At 47.0% G+C, this 20,377-nt stretch overlaps 1 protein-coding gene across 1 annotated transcript in view; it reads right to left on the bottom strand.

Moving 5' to 3' along the window:
* Positions 1-7,171: 7,171 nt before the first annotated feature.
* LOC138638719 (cytochrome P450 2K6-like) overlaps positions 7,172-20,377 on the bottom strand; it is a 145,848-nt gene continuing 132,642 nt past the window's right edge. Inside the window, exons 9-10 of the mRNA XM_069728244.1 lie at positions 10,627-10,768; positions 7,172-7,811 (exon numbers count right to left, since the gene is read on the bottom strand). Of these exons, the coding sequence (XP_069584345.1) occupies positions 7,633-7,811; positions 10,627-10,768 (321 nt within the window). The 3' untranslated portion in view covers positions 7,172-7,632. The remainder of the gene's footprint in view (positions 7,812-10,626; positions 10,769-20,377) is intronic.

Genomic DNA, 20,377 nt, shown 5'->3' on the forward strand with positions numbered 1-20,377 from the left:
GGTTGGGTTCTAGAAACGGTGTCTGCCGCTCCAAGGTGTTCTCCAGGTTGCCTTTCCTTAGCTTCAATTTTGAGGCTCTCGTTAAATTTTGTAATATAACAATGCATTTGGCCTACTTGTTTTGTTGGCCCTACTAACGGTGTCTGCCGCTCCTTGCTGCTCTCCACTGAACAAACCAGTGCTGCCTGTTTACTTCTGTTTCCAATTTTGAACTGCATTTAGCCTACTTACTGATTTGGGCCTACTCACTGTGTCAGCCTCTCATTACAGTTGTCCTCCACTGAACAAAGCAATGCCCCCTGGTTAGTCCTGTTACCAATTTTGAACTGCATTTAGCCCACTTTATTCTTTGGGCCTATATCTGTGTTTCCTCCTCATCCTGCCCATTGCCCAGCCAGTGATATATGAGTCTGCTGGTACATTGCCCCAGACCACTACATTCCCAGCGCACGCTACACAGCCAGAATCTGACCCTGCTGAAATTCAGTTTCCCCTTCCCACATACTTTACCACCTTACAAGGGTACAAAGAAGAAGGTGAAGAAGTGCAGGTTCCTTCATCAGGTATGTGGGGGGGGAATACTCTTTGGCGACGTCACTGGCACAGGGCCCCTCATAGTACGCAAAAGTGTCGCTGCCGGTGGGAGGCGCCCCCGCCGTGCAAACACACCGCCGTACTTTGAGGGGCCCTGTGCCAGTGCCAATGCCAACGAGTGGGCCCCCTGTTGTGAATTCTGTGGCAGAGCTCCCTCCTGTGGTCACAAGTGGTACTTCGGCTGATTCTCTCTGTGAGCTTCCATTGGTGGATTAAAGTGGTACTGCGGCTTCTGAGTTTCCTTCCTCAGGTGACGTGGTGAAGTCGTTAGGTGCTGCTCTATTTAACTCCACCTAGTGCTTTGATCCTGGCCTCCAGTCAATGTTCTAGTATTGGACCTGTTTCCTCCTGGATCGTTCCTGTGGCCTGCTGCTCTGCATAGCTAGTTCCGCTTTGCTATTTTGTTTGCTGTTTTTTCGTTCCAGCTTGTCTATTTGTTTTTTCCTGCTTGCTGGAAGCTCTGGGACGCAGAGGGTGTACCTCCGTGCCGTTAGTTCGGTACGGAGGGTCTTTTTGCCCCTTTTGCGTGGTTTTTGTAGGGTTTTGTGTTGACCGCAAAGTCACCTTTCCTATCCTCGCTCTGTTCAGAAAGTCGGGCCTCACTTTGCTAAATCTATTTCATCTCTACGTTTGTCTTTTCATCTTAACTCACAGTCATTATATGTGGGGGCTGCCTTTTCCTTTGGGGTATTTCTCTGAGGCAAGGTAGGCTTATTTTCTATCTTCAGGCTAGTTAGTTTCTCAGGCTGTGCCGAGTTGCATAGGGAGCGTTGGACGCAATCCACGGCTGCCTCTAGTGTGGTTGGAGAGGATTAGGGATTGCGGTCAGCAGAGTTCCCACGTCTCAGAGCTCGTTCTATGTTTTTGGGTTATTTTCAGGTCACTGTATGTGCTCTGACCTCTATGTCCATTGTGGTACTGAATTACCTTATCATAACAGTACTGGAGGCCCAAAGTACTAATGATTCTCAATAGAGGGAAAAAAGAAGTTCTGAGACCATTTTTTTTTCTCTGCACTGTGTTTTGCCTTTTTTTTCCCCTAGACATTTGGGTGGTTCAGGACACAGGTGTAGCGATGGACATTAAAGGTCTGTCTTCATGTGTGGATCAGCTCACGGCAAGAGTACAAAATATTCAAGACTTTGTGGTTCAGAATTCTATGTTAGAACCGAGAATTCCTATTCCTGATTTGTTTTTTGGAGATAGAACTAAATTTCTGAGTTTCAAAAATAATTGTAAACTATTTCTGGCTTTGAAACCTCGCTCCTCTGGTGACCTAGTTCAACAAGTTAGGATCATTATTTCTTTTTTACGTGGCGACCCTCAGGACTGGGCATTTTCTCTTGCGTCAGGAGATCCTGCATTGAGTAATATCGATGCGTTTTTTCTGGAGCTCGGATTGCTGTACGATGAACCTAATTCAGTGGATCAGGCAGAGAAAAATTTGCTGGCTCTGTGTCAGGGTCAGGATGAGATAGAGGTATATTGTCAGAAATTTAGAAAGTGGTCCGTACTCACTCAATGGAATGAAGGTGCGCTCGCAGCTATTTTCAGAAAGGGTCTCTCTGAAGCTCTTAAGGATGTCATGGTGGGATTTCCTATGCCTGCTGGTCTGAATGAGTCTATGTCTTTGGCCATTCAGATCGGTCGACGCTTGCGTGAGCGTAAATCTGTGCACCATTTGGCGGTATTACCTGAGCTTAAACCTGAGCCTATGCAGTGCGATAGGACTTTGACCAGAGTTGAACGGCAAGAACACAGACGTCTGAATGGGCTGTGTTTCTACTGTGGTGATTCCACTCATGCTATCTCTGATTGTCCTAAGCGCACTAAGCGGTTCGCTAGGTCTGCCACCATTGGTACGGTACAGTCAAAATTTCTTCTATCCGTTACCTTGATCTGCTCTTTGTCATCGTATCCTGTCATGGCATTTGTGGATTCAGGCGCTGCCCTGAATTTGATGGACTTGGAGTATGCTAGGCGTTGTGGGTTTTTCTTGGAGCCCTTGCAGTGTCCTATTCCATTGAGAGGAATTGATGCTACGCCTTTGGCCAAGAATAAGCCTCAGTACTGGACCCAGCTGACCATATGCATGGCTCCTGCACATCAGGAGGTTATTCGCTTTCTGGTGTTGCATAATCTGCATGATGTGGTCGTGTTGGGGTTGCCATGGCTACAAGTCCATAATCCAGTATTAGATTGGAAATCCATGTCTGTGTCCAGCTGGGGTTGTCAGGGGGTACATGGTGATGTCCCATTTCTGACTATTTCGTCATCCACCCCTTCTGAGGTTCCAGAGTTCTTGTCTGATTACCGGGATGTATTTGATGAGCCCAAGTCCGATACCCTACCTCCGCATAGGGATTGTGATTGTGCTATCGATTTGATTCCTGGTAGTAAATTCCCAAAAGGTCGACTGTTTAATTTATCTGTGCCTGAGCACGCCGCTATGCGGAGTTATGTGAAGGAGTCCTTGGAGAAGGGGCATATTCGCCCGTCATCGTCGCCATTAGGAGCAGGGTTCTTTTTTGTAGCCAAGAAGGATGGTTCGCTGAGACCTTGTATAGATTACCGCCTTCTAAATAAGATCACGGTTAAATTTCAGTACCCCTTGCCGTTGTTATCTGATTTGTTTGCTCGGATTAAGGGAGCTAGTTGGTTCACCAAGATAGATCTTCGTGGTGCGTATAATCTTGTGCGTATTAAGCGAGGCGATGAATGGAAAACTGCATTTAATACGCCCGAGGGCCATTTTGAGTGTCTAGTAATGCCATTCGGACTTGCCAATGCTCCATCAGTGTTTAAGTCCTTTATGCATGACATCTTCCGAGAGTACCTGGATAAATTCCTGATTGTGTACTTGGATGACATTTTGATCTTCTCGGATGATTGGGAGTCTCATGTGAAGCAGGTCAGAACGGTGTTTCAGGTCCTGCGTGCTAATTCTTTGTTTGTGAAGGGATCAAAGTGTCTCTTTGGTGTTCAGAAGGTTTCATTTTTGGGGTTCATCTTTTCCCCTTCTACTATCGAGATGGACCCTGTTAAGGTCCAAGCCATCCATGATTGGACTCAGCCGACATCTCTGAAAAGTCTGCAAAAGTTCCTGGGCTTTGCTAATTTTTATCGTCGCTTCATCTGCAATTTTTCTAGTATTGCTAAACCATTGACCGATTTGACCAAGAAGGGTGCTGATGTGGTCAATTGGTCTTCTGCTGCTGTGGAAGCTTTTCAAGAGTTGAAGCGTCGTTTTTCTTCTGCCCCTGTGTTGTGTCAACCAGATGTTTCGCTTCCATTCCAGGTCGAGGTTGATGCTTCTGAGATTGGAGCAGGGGCTGTTTTGTCGCAGAGAAGTTCTGAATGCTCGGTGATGAAACCATGCGCCTTCTTTTCCAGGAAGTTTTCGCCTGCTGAGCGAAATTATGATGTGGGCAATCGAGAGTTGCTGGCCATGAACTGGGCATTCGAGGAGTGGCGTCATTGGCTTGAAGGAGCTAAGCATCGCGTGGTGGTCTTGACTGATCATAAGAACTTGACTTATCTCGAGTCTGCCAAGCGGTTGAATCCTAGACAGGCTCGTTGGTCACTGTTTTTTTCCCGTTTTGACTTTGTGATCTCGTACCTTCCGGGCTCTAAAAATGTGAAGGCGGATGCTCTGTCTAGGAGTTTTGTGCCCGACTCTCCGGGTTTATCTGAGCCGGCGGGTATCCTCAAAGAGGGAGTAATTATGTCTGCCATCTCCCCTGATTTGCGGCGGGTGCTGCAAAAATTTCAGGATAATAAACCTGATCGTTGCCCAGCGGAGAAACTGTTTGTCCCTGATAGGTGGACGAATAAAGTTATCTCTGAGGTTCATTATTCGGTGTTGGCTGGTCATCCTGGAATCTTTGGTACCAGAGAGTTAGTGGCTAGATCCTTTTGGTGGCCATCTCTGTCGCGGGATGTGCGTTCTTTTGTGCAGTCCTGTGGGATTTGTGCTCGGGCTAAGCCCTGCTGTTCTCGTGCCAGTGGGTTGCTTTTGCCCTTGCCGGTCCCGAAGAGGCCTTGGACACATATCTCTATGGATTTTATTTCGGATCTCCCCGTCTCTCAAAAGATGTCAGTCATTTGGGTGGTCTGTGATCGCTTCTCTAAGATGGTCCATTTGGTACTCTTGTCTAAATTACCTTCCTCCTCTGATTTGGTGCCATTGTTCTTCCAGCATGTGGTTCATTTACATGGCATTCCAGAGAATATCGTTTCTGACAGAGGTTCCCAGTTTGTTTAGAGGTTTTGGCGAGCCTTTTGTGGTAGGATGGGCATTGACTTGTCTTTTTCCTCGGCTTTCCATCCTCAGACTAATGGCCAGACCGAACGAACCAATCAGACCTTGGAAACATATCTGAGATGCTTTGTTTCTGCCGATCAGGATGACTGGGTGTCCTTTTTGCCTTTGGCTGAGTTCGCCCTTAATAATCGGGCCAGCTCGGCTACCTTGGTTTCGCCGTTTTTCTGCAACTCTGGGTTCCATCCTCGTTTCTCTTCAGGGCAGGTTGAGTCTTCGGACTGTCCTGGTGTGGATACTGTGGTGGACAGGTTGCAGCAGATTTGGACTCATGTAGTGGACAATTTGACCTTGTCCCAGGAGAAGGCTCAACGTTTCGCTAATCGCAGACGCTGTGTGGGTCCCCGACTTCGTGTTGGGGATTTGGTTTGGTTATCTTCTCGTCATATTCCTATGAAGGTTTCCTCTCCTAAGTTTAAACCTCGTTTCATTGGTCCGTATAGGATTTCTGAGGTTCTTAATCCTGTGTCTTTTCGTCTGACCCTTCCAGATTCTTTTTCCATACATAACGTATTCCATAGGTCATTGTTGCGGAGATACGTGGCACCTATGGTTCCATCTGTTGATCCTCCTGCCCCGGTTTTGGTGGAGGGGGAGTTGGAGTATATTGTGGAGAAGATTTTGGATTCTCGTGTTTCAAGACGGAAACTCCAGTATCTGGTTAAGTGGAAGGGTTATGCTCAGGAAGATAATTCCTGGGTCTTTGCCTCTGATGTCCATGCTCCCGATCTTGTTTGTGCCTTTCATATGGCTCATCCTGGTCATCCTGGGGGCTCTGGTGAGGGTTCAGTGACCCCTCCTCAAGGGGGGGTACTGTTGTGAATTCTGTGGCAGAGCTCCCTCCTGTGGTCACAAGTGGTACTTCGGCTGATTCTCTCTGTGAGCTTCCGTTGGTGGAGGAAAGTGGTACTGCGGCTTCTGAGTTTCCTTCCTCAGGTGATGTGGTGAAGTCGTTAGGTGCTGCTCTATTTAACTCCACCTAGTGCTTTGATCCTGGCCTCCAGTCAATGTTCTAGTATTGGACCTGTTTCCTCCTGGATCGTTCCTGTGGCCTGCTGCTCTGCATAGCTAGTTCCGCTTTGCTATTTTGTTTGCTGTTTTTTCGTTCCAGCTTGTCTATTTGTTTTTTCCTGCTTGCTGGAAGCTCTGGGACGCAGAGGGTGTACCTCCGTGCCGTTAGTTCGGTACGGAGGGTCTTTTTGCCCCCTTTGCGTGGTTTTTGTAGGGTTTTGTGTTGACCGCAAAGTTACCTTTCCTATCCTCGCTCTGTTCAGAAAGTCGGGCCTCACTTTGCTAAATCTATTTCATCTCTACGTTTGTCTTTTCATCTTAACTCACAGTCATTATATGTGGGGGCTGCCTTTTCCTTTGGGGTATTTCTCTGAGGCAAGGTAGGCTTATTTTCTATCTTCAGGCTAGCTAGTTTCTCAGGCTGTGCCGAGTTGCATAGGGAGCGTTGGACGCAATCCACGGCTGCCTCTAGTGTGGTTGGAGAGGATTAGGCATTGCGGTCAGCAGAGTTCCCACGTCTCAGAGCTCGTTCTATGTTTTTGGGTTATTGTCAGGTCACTGTATGTGCTCTGACTTCTATGTCCATTGTGGTACTGAATTACCTTATCATAACAGCCCCCCCTGCTTGCTCAGGATCACAGCACTTGCAAAGTTTAAATACTTACCTCGCCCTGCTCCACTGCCATGACGTGGTCCAGATTTCCTGGGCCCACAAAATATTTGAACCAGCCCTACCCCCAACAACTTTGGCCAAATAACCCCCAATTTCCAATGCCTAATTATTATTGTAAGGGAAATTAAGATTGACAAGCTTCATTAAGAAGAATGGATGTTTTTGCTATTAAAATGGGCACTTTAGGTGTTTTCCTGGCCCCCACTCACTGCCGACTATGCTGCCCTATTGACTTGCATTGGGTTTCGTGTTTCGGTTGATCCCGACTTTACGACATAATCGGCCGATTTCACTCGACTCGACTTTTGAGATAGTCGGGTTTTGTGAAACCCGACTCGACTCTAAAAAAGTCAAGGTCGCTCAACCCTAGTCTCCATGCCAACCCACCAGTGATCCGCGATCCGCGGTGGTTACCGGTGGGCAGATTTCCAGCCAGGTGGCTGGAAGCAAGTGTTAAATGCCACTGTCAGAGTTTGACAGCAGCATTTAACTGGGTTAATAGCCACGGGTGGATAGCAATTCCATCCCAGGCTGTCCAGAGCATACATATAATACAATGTACAATCTTTTTTCAACATATCTTTTATATATTTATTTTACTCATTTATATAGCATTTATATATTTAATTCCACAGTGCTTTACAGACATTATTCACACTGTCCGTGAGGGGGCTCACATTCTAAGTTCCCTATCAGTATGTCTTTGGAATGTAGGAGTAAACCAGAGTAACCGGGGGAAACCCACACAAACACGGGGAGAGCATACAAACTCCTTCCAGATGTTGTCCTTGGTGGGACAAGGCTGCAGGGCTAACCACTGAGCCACCGTGCTGCTTTAAAATTATATCAATCGTGTTGCTTATTTCTTGATTACAACAATTAATTTAGCTTCAGTGCCACGTTTTCCTAAGGAATGTGGTTCCCAGTGGCTGGAGTCTCCCAATTAATAAATCATCACTTAATCTGTGGGTAGATGATAACTTCTTTTCACAGGAGAACATTTTATAGTTTTTCAGTGTAAGTGACAAAGTGTTCACACACGAGGAATAGCACACATCTTAAAGGGCATTGGAGCAGCTGCGAATCCAACCCCAGGAGTCAGGTCTAGTGTCGCCCCAGGAGGAGCCTTAAATGTGAAGTTCTGCAGCAGTCTTGTGAAGAACATGAACAGCTGCAATTTAGCCAAGTTTTCTCCAGGGCAACTTCTCTTACCTACAGCAATGAAATATGTGGAAAAGGATAAAAAGTTTATATTGTTCCATGGCTAAAGCAAAATATACTATATCAATTTATAATAGGCTATTCAGATAAAATTATAAGTTGGCGATTCCAATCTGAAACTCACAGTTTAAAGAAAATACTTAGCACAGACTAAATATCAGGCAATTTTTTTCACTGCAAGAATTCTTAAAAGATATGCTAAAATGTAATTATTAATTATTTAAAATGAATACATAAATGTACAAATTAGAACCACCATCACCAAGAAATATTAAATGGAGATCAATGAAAAGAACACAACAGGAAGGAACAGTGCTTTACCCTATAGGGTCCCTGTAATATCCCTGCCTGGCTGCAGAGGTTGGCAACCTATGTCAACGCAAATGGCGTCCCCGCGCAACAGCAACTTACCCTACTGGCTTTACTAGGGACAAATTAAACCACATTTAGCCAAGTAAAATCACTAGACAACCAGGTAAAGTGCCCAATGTATCCACATAGCATTTAGCAGAAGTGACTAAACCAAATTGATCAACCAGATAAACTCACTTCACAACAACCAGACCTATCCACCAATGTCAAAGGCTGCTCAATTTCCCCAGTCCCATACGCCCGGTGCCTCGAGGGTGATCCTTGACTATACCCTCTCTTTCAAGCCACATATCCAAGCCCTTGCCTCCTCCTGCCATTTCAAACTCAAAAATATTTCCCGGATACGTGCATTCCTTGACCGCAACACCACAAAAACACTAGTGCACGCCCTTATCATCACCCACCTTGACTACCTCAACCTCCTACTCTCTGGCCTCCCCTCTAGCACTCTGGCACCACTCCAATCCATCCTACACTCTGCTGCCCGACTAATCTACCTGTCTCCCCTCTATTCCCCAGCCTCTCCCCTATGCCAAGCCTTCACTGGCTTCCTATCGCCCAGAGACTCCAGTTCAAAACCCTTACAATGACATACAAAGCCATCCACAACCTGTCTCCTCCATACATCTGTGACATGGTCTCCCGGTACCTACCTACATGCAACCTCCGATCCTCTTAGTATCTCCTTCTCTACTCCCCTCTTATCTCCTCTTCTCACAACCGCATCCAAGACTTCTCCCGTGCCTCCCCCATACTCTGGAACTCTCTACCCCAACACATCAGACTCTCACCTACCATAGAAACCTTCAAAAAGAACCTGAAGACTCACCTCTTCCGACAAGCCTACAACCTGCAGTGATCCTCAACCTACTGAACCGCCGCACAACCTGCCCTACCTTCTCCTAGTGTATCCTCGCCCATCCCCTGCAGACTGTGAGCCCTCGCGGGCAGGGTCCTCCCTCCTTCTGTACCTGTGTGCCTTGTTTTTTGCTCATGGTTAATGTATTTGTCCATATTTGCCCCTTTTTCACATGTAAAGCGCCATGGCATAAATGGCGCTTTAAAAATGTATAATAATAATAATGTATCTGCATGGTTAATCCTATACTTTTTCATTATAGGCCAATACGGACATACGCAACTAATGAGGATAGCAATAAATTCAGTCTGCAGAAACATGTGGTCAGAACAAGGAGAATAGGCAGTGACTATTAGACTCCGTCCAACTAGATACAATCGAAGCCTGCAGCACTTAGATGTCATTGTGATCACACTTTGCTACCATAGCACTCAGAGACAGTGCAAGATGTGTATAAGGGGCAATGGAACTTAGGGGGACAAATGTTTTACCCTGTTATAACACTATCATACCCCTGCCTCGCTGTGGAGGTTGACACCCTAGAATACACAAATGACGTACCCACTCATTGACATCTGACCCTTCTGGCCCTGTTAAGTAGGATTGAGCGAAACGGATCGTACAAATTCAAAAGTCGCCGACTTTTGGCAAAGTCGGGTTTCATGAAACCCGACCCGATCCTAGTGTGGGATCGGCCATGCGGTCGGCGATCTTCGCGCCAAAGTCGCGTTTCGTATGACGCGTTTGGCGCCATTTTTTCAGCCAATGAAGGAGCGTGGGCAGAGTGATGACATAGGTCTTAGGGGCGTGCACGCCTATCGCCATCGATTTGCAATGTGCAACACCAGCTTTTCTGTTCAGGGACGGAGGAGAGAGAGAGAGAGAAAAAAAAAAAAAAGATTTCCCATTGACTTTGCATTGGGTTTCGTGTTTCGGTCGATCCCTGACTTTTCGCCATAATCGGCCGATTTCACTCGACTCGACTTTTGAGATAGTCGGGTTTCGCGAAACCCGACTCGACCCTAAAAAACTAAAAGTCGCTCAACCCTACTGTTAAGTACAGCTGATAGATATAGTCTAGGAACCTCCGCTACACGGCAGGGATATTACGGTGACTCTATAGGGTAAGGCACTGTTCCTCCCTGGTGTGTTCTTTTCAGATCTCCCTTTGATATTTTTTGGTGGTGGTGGTGGTGGTTCGAATTTGTACATTTGTGTGGTAATTTTAAATAATTAGTAAAAGTGAAATTTTAGCATATCTTTTAAGATGCAGAATTCTTGCAATGAAAAAATTGTCCGATTCCAATCTGACCACTCAAGATTTAAATATGGAGGCACAACTATCCTCGCCCCACAGATGCCCCAAAGGGAGGAATCTGCCCCATGCAGTTTTTCAAATTTTCCCAAAGCATAACCAACATAAATCATAAATGTACCCTCATGGTGCATCCTCATAGGGAGAAAATTTAAAAACATTGCTATTAATTTAATCAGTATGATGATGGAGAAATGTTCTTATTTGCTCTCATCTCTCCTCCAAAGTGCTAAAAGAAGACGTCTGAAAGAATAACTCACCGGCTGAAAAAGGCAAAAATGCTTCATTCTTTACAAAATTTCCACTGGAATCCAAAAAGTGTTCTGGGTAGAACTCGTCGGCTTTTACAAAGTGATCTTTATCATAAAGTACGGAGGTCAGCAGTGTGATCACCTGGATTCCCTGAAAGTTTCAACATTTGCATAAGTCATATTTAATTGGGACTTCCCTCCTTAGGCTTTATTTATTTAAAGGGAATTTGTCATCAAGTTTTTTCTACCTCATATGAAAGCAGCAGATTGTAGGCAAAGAGACTGTGAATCTAATGATGTGTCCCTTAATTTGCTGAGTGCAGAGGTTTTGACACAATGGGAGTTAAACATGAAGCAGAGCTGAGAAAGCTGCCCTCACCACCATCACAGCTAACCCCACATCCACCACGCTCAGTATTTACATTTTCTATTGAAAGTGAGCTTATCACAGGAAGGGGCGGAGTCAGGCCAGTGCTCATACAATCAGCTAATCACAGCAATGATGTCCTGGTGATAAAACCTTCCCTGGACGTAAACAGCACACTGCCTAATAAGTGACACATCATTGAAATCTGTGTATATACCCTGTTATGATCCGGTGACTTTGGAGCTGCATGAGAACTTTCACTGGAGAAAGTGGCCACTGTACTGACCGCAATCCTGAACTTAACACCGCAACTAGAAGTAGCCGTGGAGTGTACCTAACACACCTAGACACCTTGTCACAGCCGGAGGACTAATTACCCCTAAAGATGAAAAGAGGAATACTATCTTGCCTCAGAGAAAATCCCCAAAGGATAGGCAGCCCCCCACAAATATTGGCGGTGAGTCGGAGAGGAAAAAACACACACAGGCAGAAAACAGAATTTAGCACAGGAGGCCACACTAGCTAAATAGGACAGAATAGGACAGAGTTCTGTGCGGTCAGTAAAAAACCCTTCAAAAACATCCACTGCAGAAATAACAAAAATACCTACATCTAACTAATAGATGTAAGAGCGTAAATATGCAACTCCAGTGAATCCTACAATCAGAGCAGGAATAAAACTGAAACCAGCACACAGCAGTGTGCCACAGATACAAAGAACAAAACACTTATCTTTGCAGAATTTGGCAGCAGGCAGGAAAAGCCAGAAAGTGAACCATCACTTCACAAGAAACATAGACAACTGGCAAGGGCTAATGAATCCTGCACACTTAAATATCCCAGTCCGAACAGCAATTAGCAGATACACCTGGACAAGACTGTGACTCAGAGACAACTGCATTCCCATCTACAACCACTGGAGGGAACCCAAGAGCAGAATTCACAACAATACCCTATCTCATACTGTCTTGAGATTAAATAGCAAAAACCTGCTGACATATTCCCTTTAAGGCTGGTAGTGCAACTGAATAAAGTTTATAATATATATATATATATATATATATATATATATATATATATTCATAGAAATGTTTTAATGTTCACAAATAGTAAGCAATAAAAAAATGCACACAGTGAACTCATCCGAACCAAAATGGACTGCAAAGTATAATCTAAACCACACAACACTCGGCTTAAGAATAACATATATCAAAAAAATGAGGGTTGGTTTGTGTTGAAATAATTAAATGCCAATAGAACTTATTTCCCACCATACTTCAATGTGAAAAGAAAAATAAAAAAGTTATGGGCCTTGGAATGTGGCAGCATAATATCTATAATATAACGCTGGGAGCGTCACTCTGTCCGGAGCCTTTATAGACTGCGCAAGCGCAAGCGCCAGCGCAGTCTGGGCCTCTGACGCTCCCAGGAGATTGCGGTATGCGTAAACACTGAACGCACACCGCGATCTCCACCGGAGAGTCAGGGACCGCCAGGAGGGTGAGTATCGGCTATATTCACCTGTCCTCCGTTCCAGCGCTGCGTGCGGCTCTGTCTCCCGTCTCCTCTGCTGTGACGTTCACAGTTCAGAGGGTGCGATGACGCCCTTAATGCGCGCCGGCTCCGCCCTCTGACTGAACAGTCACAGCTAGATGAGTCGGAAGATGGCGGCACACAGCGCTGGAACGGGACAGACAGGTGAGTATAGCAAGTGCTGGGGGCCTGAGCTAGCGGCGATACCGGCACCTGACCCCCACAGCGCGCCGGTGTCCCCGCCTCCTCAGGCCCCCAGAACTCGGCGCCCAGCGACGATAGGTGAGTATGGTATTTTTTTTTTTTTATATGGCAGCAGCATACGGGGCATATACCATGGAGCATCTTATGGGGGGCATATAATACAATGGTGGCGCAGGATGGGAGCAGCACATAACAGAACGGGGGCAGGATGGGAGCAGCACATGACAGAACGGGCGCAGGATGGTAGCAGCACATGACAGAACGGGCGCAGGATGGCAGCAGCACATGACAGAACGGGGGCGCAGGATGGCAGCAGCACATGACAGAACGGGCGCAGGATGGCAGCAGCACATGACAGAACGGGCGCAGGATGGCAGCAGCACATGACAGAACGGGGGCGCAGGATCGCAGCAGCACATGACAGAACGGGCGCAGGATGGCAGCAGCACATGACAGAACGGGCGCAGGATGGCAGCAGCACATGGCAGAACGGGCGCAGGATGGCAGCAGCACATGACAGAACGGGGGCGCAGGATGGGAGCAGCACATGACAGAACGGGCGCAGGATGGCAGCAGCACATGACAGAACGGGCGCAGGATGGCAGCAGCACATGACAGAATGGGCGCAGGATGGCAGCAGCACATGACAGAACGGGTGCAGGATGGCAGCAGCACATGACAGAATGGGCGCAGGATGGCAGCAGCACATGACAGAACGGGCGCAGGATGGCAGCAGCACATGACAGAACGTGCGCAGGATGGCAGCAGCACATGACAGAACGGGGGCGCAGGATGGGAGCAGCACATGACAGAACGGGCGCAGGATGGCAGCAGCACATGACAGAACGGGCGCAGGATGGCAGCAGCACATGACAGAATGGGCGCAGGATGGCAGCAGCACATGACAGAACGGGTGCAGGATAGCAGCAGCACATGCCAGAACGGGGGTGCAGGATGGGAGCAGCATATGACAGAACGGGGGCGCAGGATGGGAGCAGCACATGAAAGAACGGGGGCGCAGGATGGCAGCAGCACATGACAGAACGGGCGCAGGATGGCAGCAGCCCATGACAGAATGGGCGCAGGATGGCAGCAGCACATGACAGAGCGGGCGCAGGATGGCAGCAGCACATGACAGAACGGGCGCAGGATGGCAGCAGCAAATGACAGAATGGAGGCGCAGGATGGGTGCAGAACATGTCAGAATGGAGGCGCAGGATGGGAGCAGCACATGTCAGAATGGGGGCGCAGGATGGGAGCAGCACATGTCAGAATGGGGGCGCAGGATGGGAGCAGCACATGTCACAATGGGGGCGCAGGATGGGAGCAGCACATGACAGAACGGGCGCAGGATGGCAGCAGCACATGACAGAACGGGCGCAGGATGGCAGCAGCACATGACAGAACGAGTGCAGGATGGCAGCAGCACATGACAGAACGGGCGCAGGATGGCAGCAGCACATAACAGAACGGGCGCAGGATGGCAGCAGCACATGACAGAACGGGCGCAGGATGGCAGCAGCACATGACAGAACAGGCGCAGGATGGCAGCAGCACATGACAGAACAGGGGCGCAGGATGGGAGCAGCACATGAAAGAACGGGGGCACAAGATGGGAGCAGCACATGACAGGATGGGCGCAGCAAATGACAGAATGGAGGCGCAGGATGGGTGCAGAACATGTCAGAATGGAGGCGCAGGATGGGAGCAGCACATGTCAGAATGGGGGGCGCAGGATGGGAGCAGCACATGTCACAATGGGGGCGCAGGATGGCAGCAGCACATGTCACAATGGGCGCAGGATGGCAGCAGCACATGACAGAACGAGCGCAGGATGGCAGCAGCACATGACAGAACGGGCGCAGGATGGCAGCAGCACATGATAGAACGGGCGCAGGATGGCAGCAGCACATGATAGAATGGGGGCGCAGGATGGGAGCAGCACATGTCACAATGGGGGCGCAGGATGGGAGCAGCACATGACAGAACGGGCGCAGGATGGCAGCAGCACATGACAGAACGGGCGCAGGATGGCAGCAGCACATGACAGAACGGGCGCAGAATGGCAGCAGCACATGACAGAACGGGTGCAGGATGGCAGCAGCACATGACAGAACGGGCGCAGGATGGCAGCAGCACATGACAGAATGGGTGCAGGATGGCAGCAGCACATGACAGAATGGGGGCGCAGGATGGGAGCAGCACTTGAAAGAATGGGGGCACAGGATGGGAGCAGCACATGACAGGATGGGAGCAGCAAATGACAGAATGGAGGCGCAGGATGGGTGCAGAACATGTCAGAATGGAGGCGCAGGATGGGAGCAGCACATGTCAGAATGGGGGTGCAGGATGGGAGCAGCACATGTCACAATGGGGGCGCAGGATGGGAGCAGCACATGTCACAATGGGGGCGCAGGATGGGTGCAGCACATGAGAGAATTGGGGCGCAAGATGGGTGCAGCACATGTCAGGATGGGGACGCAGGATGGAGCAGCTCATGACAGGATGGGGACGCAGGATGGAGCAGCACATACCAGGATGGAGACCATATACCAATATAGATGCTCGCCACCCGGGCGTATAACGGGTTCAATAGCTAGTATATATATAAACTAGATTGTGGCCCGATTCTAACGCATCGGGTATTCTAGAATATGCATGTCCCCGTAGTATATGGACAATGATGATTCCAGAATTCGCGGCAGACTGTGCCCGTCGCTGATTGGTCGAGGCAACCTTTATGACATCATCGTCACCATGGCAACCATTATGACATCTACGTCGATACTGTGCCCATCGCTGATTGGTCGAGGCGAATTCGCGGCAGACTGTGCCCGTCGCTGATTGGTCGAGGCAACCTTTATGACATCATCGTCGCCATGCTGTGCCCGTCGCTGATTGGTCGAGGCCTGGCGGCCTCAACCAATCAGAGACACGGGATTTCCAGGACAGACAGACAGACAGACAGACAGACGGAAAAACCCTTAGACAATTATATATATACTAGATTGTGGCCCGATTCTAACGCATCGGGTATTCTAGAATATGCATGTCCCCGTAGTATATGGACAATGATGATTCCAGAATTCGCGGCAGACTATGCCCGTCGCTGATTGGTCGAGGCAACCTTTATGACATTATCGTCGCCATGGCAACCATTATGACATCTACGTCGATACTGTGCCCGTCGCTGAATCAGAAACGTGGGATTTCTACCTCCTTTATGACATGGATGGGAGCTGTGCCCATTGCTGATTGGTCGAGGCCTGGCGGCCTCAACCAATCAGACGCGGGATTTCTACGTCCTTTATGACATCATCGTCGCTTTGCCCGATGCTGATTGGTCGAGGCCTGGCGGCCTCGACCAATCAGAGACGCGGGATTTCTACGTCGATGCTGTGCCGGTCTCTGATTGGTCGAGGCCTGGCGGCCTCGACCAATCAGAGAGCCGGGATTTCCAGGACAGACAGACAGACAGACAGACGGAAAAACCCTTAGACAATTATATATATACTAGATTGTGGCCCGATTCCAACGCATCGGGTATTCTAGGATATGCATGTCCCCCGTAGTATATGGACAATGATGATTCCAGAATTCGCGGCAGACTGTGCCCGTCGCTGATTGGTCGAGGCAACCTTTATGACATCATCGTCGCCATGGCAACCATTATGACATCTACGTCGATACTGTACTCGTTGCTGATTGGTCGAGGCCTGGCGACCTCGACCAATCAGACGCGGGATGTCTACGTCCTTTATGACATCATCGTCGCTGTGCCCGTCGCTGATTGGTCGAGGCCTGGCGGCCTCGACCAATCAGAGAGCTGGGATTTCCAGGACAGACAGACAGACAGACAGACGGAAAAACCCTTAGACAATTATATATATATATATATATATATATATACTAGTTTGTGGCCCGATTCTAACGCATCGGGTATTCTAGAATATGCATGTCCCCGTAGTATATGGACAATGCTGATTCCAGAATTCGCGGCAGACTGTGCCCGTCGCTGATTGGTCGAGGCAACCTTTATGACATCATCGTCGCCATGGCAACCATTATGACATCTACGTCGATACTGTGCCCGTCGCTGAATCAGAAACATGGGATTTCTACGTCCTTTATGACATCATCGTCGCTGTGCCCATTGCTGATTGGTCGAGGCCGCCAGGCCTCAACCAATCAGAGACGCGGGATGTCTACGTCCTTTATGACCTTTAGAGACTATACCATTTATAACCACCCTCTGTTTTTTACCACTAAGCCCGTTACTTACCCATTAACACACATTTCCCCCCAGACCAAGCATTCTCATTTTGTGTACCAACCTCTTGTGCGGCACGGTATCAAACGCTTTGGAAAAATCGAGATATACCACGTCCAATGACTCACCGTGGTCCAGCCTATAGCTTACCTCTTCATAAAAACTGATTAGATTGGTTTGACAGGAGCGATTTCTCATAAACTAATGCTGATATGGAGTTAAACAGTTATTCTTATTGAGATAATCCAGAATAACATCCCTCAGAAACCCTTCAAATATTTTACCAACAATAGAGGTTAGACTTACTGGCCTATAATTTCCAGGTTCACTTTTAGAGCCCTTTTTGAATATTGGTACCACATTTGCTATGTGCCAGTCCTGTGGAACAGACCCCATCGCTATAGAGTCCCTAAAAATAAGAAATAATGGTTTATCTATTACATTACTTAGTTCTCTTAGTACTCGTGGGTGTATGCCATCTGGTCCCGGAGATTAATCTAATTTAATCTTATTTAGCCGGTTTCGCACCTCTACTTGGGTTAGATTGGTGACCCTTAATATAGGGTTTTCTTTGTCTCTCGTCATTTCACCTAGCATTTCATTTTCCACCGTGAATACCGTGGAGAAGGTGTTTAATATATTAGCTTTTTCCTCGTCATCTACAACCATTCTTTCCTCACTATTTTCTAAGGGGCCTACATTTTCAGTTTTTATTCTTTTACTATTGATATAGTTGAAGAACAGTTTGGGATTAGTTTTACTCTCCTTAGCAATGTGCTTCTCTGTTTCCTTTTTGGCAGCTTTAATTAGTTTTTTAGATAAAGTATTTTTCTCCCTATAGTTTTTTAGAGCTTCAATGGTGCCATCCTGCTTTAGTAGTGCAAATGCTTTCTTTTTACTGTTAATTGCCTGTCTTACTTCTTTGTTTAGCCACATTGGGTTTTTCCTATTTCTAGTCCTTTTATTCCCACAAGGTATAAACCGCTTACACTGCCTACTTAGGATGTTCTTAAACATTTCCCATTTATTATCTGTATTCTCATTTCTGAGGATATTGTCCCAGTCTACCAGATTAAGGGCATCTCTAAGCTGGTCAAACTTTGCCTTCCTAAAGTTCGGTGTTTTTGTGACTCCCTGACAAGTCCCCCTAGTGAAAGACAGGTGAAACTGTACAATATTGTTGTCGCTATTTCCTAGATGCCCGACCACCTGCAGATTTGTTATTCTGTCAGGTCTATTAGATAGTATTAGGTCTAAAAGTGCTGCTCCTCTGGTTGGATTCTGCACCAATTGTCAAACATAATTTTGTTAAGACTTTGGCTAGGATAGTGGTGCTGTATGATGTGTGGGGAGAGATGAGTTTGATGAGGGGAGGTCATGGTTAGAGGTCGGATTAGCTGAGGACTGTTACTCTATTTTTTTTTTAACTAACTTAATGTGTGGAAATTCCGGCAGCCAATCAGGCCTCAGAAACCATCAACAACGTCTAGACACAAGGGCTTGTGTTATTGGCTGCTGAAGTCACATGTCCGTCTCCATATAAAAAGCAGACATGTGGCTTAGGCGCCATTTTGTGAGCGTAACAGCTTAGTGAGGCTGCTGTTGCAAGTAGTCAGATAGTTAGCTAGGCGGTTTACTCTCAGATAGTTCTGATAGGTAGGATTATGTGTCACATCGACCTTCCAACACATCAATCCTTTGTGCCAGTTGTGTGGTGCAGAAACCAGTCCACATTTCAGCATATAAAATTCTGTAGTCCAGTCTCACTACATCAGCAAATACTGATTGTTAATAAAGTGACAGGTGACTTACAGGTCTTGGCTAGTGATCAGCAAGTGCGCTCGCCACTACTCGTTATTTGGTCCAGCCTCAGTGTGCTTAGGATGCTCGTTACTCGGCAAGTATTTTTTTAATGCTCAATGGGGAGCTCGAGTCCCCGCTCCGCATGTTTGGTACATTGTAGACAGCCAAAGAGCATGTGGGGATTGCCTGCCAGTCACTGTAATGCCGAAGCCATCTTGGTTGTGGCATTACTGTGCTTGGCTGGCAGCATAGCGTCATCAGTTCTGCTTAAGATCCATGACACCATGCACACTATAACCCGGAAACAGGCAGCGTAGGGAGAGGTGCTGGTAAGAGGACAGAATAGTAGCTGCATATTAGCCAGGGATTCAACCACATTTATATTACAACAACAGCTCTTCTTAGGGCTCATTATAATAAATAGTTATACTGCTGTTTGCAGCACTTAGGGAGAGATTGTGCTGAAGGGATGATGTAGGACAGGACAGGGTGAATTGTGCGTCCTTTATGCTGCAGCCTGCATCTGATACCAAAACACCTTCTCAGGGATAATAATATTATTTTTACTCTTACTCCTGCAAATTGTTCTGAGCAGGAAAATGTTATACACAATTTTTACTGTGCCAGTTGTACGTCAAAAGCAGTTGGATCTCAATAGTATTGCTATATTGAGACTGCATTCTTATACGTCCATGTGAGCTGTGAAAATTTGCCTTGCTTTGTAATACTGCCTGTTTTGAGCTGTTTTTTATTCTTCTATACTATGTTGTGCATAAATATGTGATTCTTCAGAATTTGTTTTAGTCTTTGCCTGATGAAGAGACCGGAGTAGTCTCGAAAGCTTGCAATTTATTACCATCTTTTCAGTTAGCCATTAAAAGGTATCAACCACTGAGGACTCTCAATTCTAAATGTTTTGAGCTGTGAAATGTTATAAGTGTATCATAGAAGTGTGATGCTCAGAATTAATTCCAGAATGATGCATACAGATTGTACCCTGCCATCTGACATCATCGCACTCTAATCAGCATGTCTAGTTATCTCTTCTCCCTATGTCATCCAGCTTTGCACACTGAACTTTCCTATCTCAGCCTGTAGCAAAAACTTGGTAGGCTTTTCAACTGATCCCTGCAATATCCCCAATGTTATTTATGACCTTGTTTATTCTGCCTTGATCATATACATCTGGCTCTCTTAATTATCTGACCAGGTGGAGCACAGACCATTCCCCTCTGCTTCACACCTGAATACACTTTGTTGCACATATATTGTATAGCATAAGTCTGCCAAGAAGTCAGTCTGTCCCGTGTATCACATACATGTATCATAGAAGTGTGATGCTCAGAATTAATTCCAGAATTGAACCAGAAGGGAACTGAAGGTAACTGGATGCAGTCATAAATAATGTTTCTGTTTGTTTTCACTCTCACCCCTATAATCCTTCACTTTCTGTTAACTCCACTAATCCCTAAATCTAGTAAGGAACTGGCCATCTCTTCTTCAATCCTCCCCATCCATCTCACCTCCTCCTCTGAACTCTTTCACAACATACAATCCTCTGTCTCCAAACACAGTCTCCTCCT

Source organism: Ranitomeya imitator, chromosome 5 (assembly GCF_032444005.1).
Source record: "Ranitomeya imitator isolate aRanImi1 chromosome 5, aRanImi1.pri, whole genome shotgun sequence".
NCBI classification, from domain to species: Eukaryota; Metazoa; Chordata; class Amphibia; order Anura; family Dendrobatidae; genus Ranitomeya; species Ranitomeya imitator.